This window comes from Jaculus jaculus, chromosome 7 (assembly GCF_020740685.1).
Source record: "Jaculus jaculus isolate mJacJac1 chromosome 7, mJacJac1.mat.Y.cur, whole genome shotgun sequence".
NCBI classification, from domain to species: Eukaryota; Metazoa; Chordata; class Mammalia; order Rodentia; family Dipodidae; genus Jaculus; species Jaculus jaculus.
This window is the reverse complement of record NC_059108.1, coordinates 81,300,847-81,302,586: the sequence shown is the minus strand read 5'-3', so window position 1 is coordinate 81,302,586 and position 1,740 is coordinate 81,300,847. Positions and strand designations below refer to the sequence as shown.

Here is a 1,740-nt window from a genome sequence, read left to right as displayed (position 1 = left end):
TCATAATTGTCAAAATATCCTAACCTCGATTTCTCTTTCACATTTAGTGCATTTCATCTGAGGAATTTATACATTTTATGGTCAAGTTAATCTGATCTTAAGTTTTTACACAGTGTGGTGAAATATATTGTTATATAAATATTTTGTTTTCCACTATTAAAATTGTGCCCTTTGGGCTATACTATGGAAACATTACTGTTTTCTACATTTAACCCTTCCTTTGCTTGGCTATTACTGGCACTGTTCCTGTCTCCATAGGTAATAATGGATCCAATCAACTTTACTGATGACCCAGTCAATGCCTCTACTTCAGCAAGAAACAGCTCTCACCTTCCAGCTCCTGCCTCAAAAGTAATCATTGCTCTGCCTTTGTTCCTGTCATTTATAATCGGCACCATCACCAATGGCCTCTACCTGTGGGTGCTAAAACTCAAGATGCAAAAGACTGTCAATACTCTCTTATTTTTTCATCTCATTCTTTCGTATTTTATTTCAACACTGATTCTGCCATTTATGGCCACTGCCTCTCTTCAAGACAATCACTGGGCCTTTGGGGCAGTTTTGTGTAAGCTTTTCAATGGCACTTTGTCTTTGGGGATGTTCTCCTCTGTTTTTTTCCTCTCGGCCATCAGTCTTGATCGTTACCTTCTCACTTTTCACCCAGTGTGGTCCCACCAGCACCGAACCCCACGCTGGGCTGCCTGCATTGTCCTTGGAGTCTGGATTTCTGCCTCTGCCCTCAGCATGCCTTATTTGGTTTTCAGGGAAACACATCGTGACCATAAAGGAAGGGTGACCTGCCGAAATAATTATGCTGTGTCCGCTAACTGGGAAAGCAAAGCGAAGCAGGCACTAAGGCACAGGATTCATGCGGCCTGTTTTATCAGCCGCTTCTTGCTGGGCTTCCTTCTGCCTTTCTTCATCATCCTCTTTTGTTACCAACGAGTAGCCAGCAAGATGAAAGAGAAAGGCCTCTTCAAGTCCCGCAAGCCTTTCAAAGTGATGATGACTGCCATTTTCTCTTTCTTTGTGTGCTGGATGCCCTACCACGTACACCAGGGCTTACTTCTCGCTGAGAACCAGCCACTGCTGTTACAGTGGACTCTGATCATCACTGTCGTGACTGTGTCTTTCAATACTGTCTTTTCCCCAACTCTCTACCTACTTACTGGGGAGAACTTCAAGAATGTATTTAAGAAGTCCATTCTTGCTCTATTTGAGTCAACATTTAGTGATATTTCTTCTGCAGAAAGGACACAAAACCTATATTCAATAGCCCAAATTTAAATTCTGAATCTGTAAGCAAACGTGGACTCCTGTTAATAATCCCTCTAGAACTATTTGCTTAGTTTTTATGTTCTATACACCCTGTGGTAAAGCCTTGTACTGTACTCTACTTAGGACTATAAATGTTGAAAGGGATCCAGGGAAATAAGCAATATGTCATGTTGCAAATGTGATTTTTTAAACCCCCTTTTCAAAATTGTGGTGGAATGTATGTAATAAGGAGGCGCTCAATGGTTAAAGGTACTTACTTCACAACCTGTCAACTGGAATTTGGATCCCCAGGGCCCATATAAAGCAGACACAAAGCAGAACATGTTTCTGTAATTCCAGTGCACCGTGGGCCATGGGAGGCAGAGCCAGGGGAATCTTGATGCTTTGCGGCCAGTTAGTGTTGCCTTCTCTGTGGCAAAAACAAGACATTTTATCTCAAATGAGGAGGAAAGAGAGGACCAA

General features: G+C 42.2%; 1 protein-coding gene across 1 annotated transcript; it reads left to right on the top strand.

Moving 5' to 3' along the window:
* The first annotated feature begins 264 nt into the window (after positions 1-264).
* Positions 265-1,287, top strand: Gpr33 (G protein-coupled receptor 33). Its single transcript, XM_045153867.1, has one exon. It carries the CDS (start codon positions 265-267, stop codon positions 1,285-1,287), a length of 1,023 nt encoding a protein of 340 aa, XP_045009802.1.
* The last annotated feature ends 453 nt before the right edge of the window (positions 1,288-1,740 follow it).

Excerpts from the sequence above, each read along its gene's own strand:
- Gpr33 (XM_045153867.1), top strand. The coding sequence starts at position 265 with ATGGATCCAATCAACTTTACTGATGACCCAGTCAATGCCTCTACTTCA.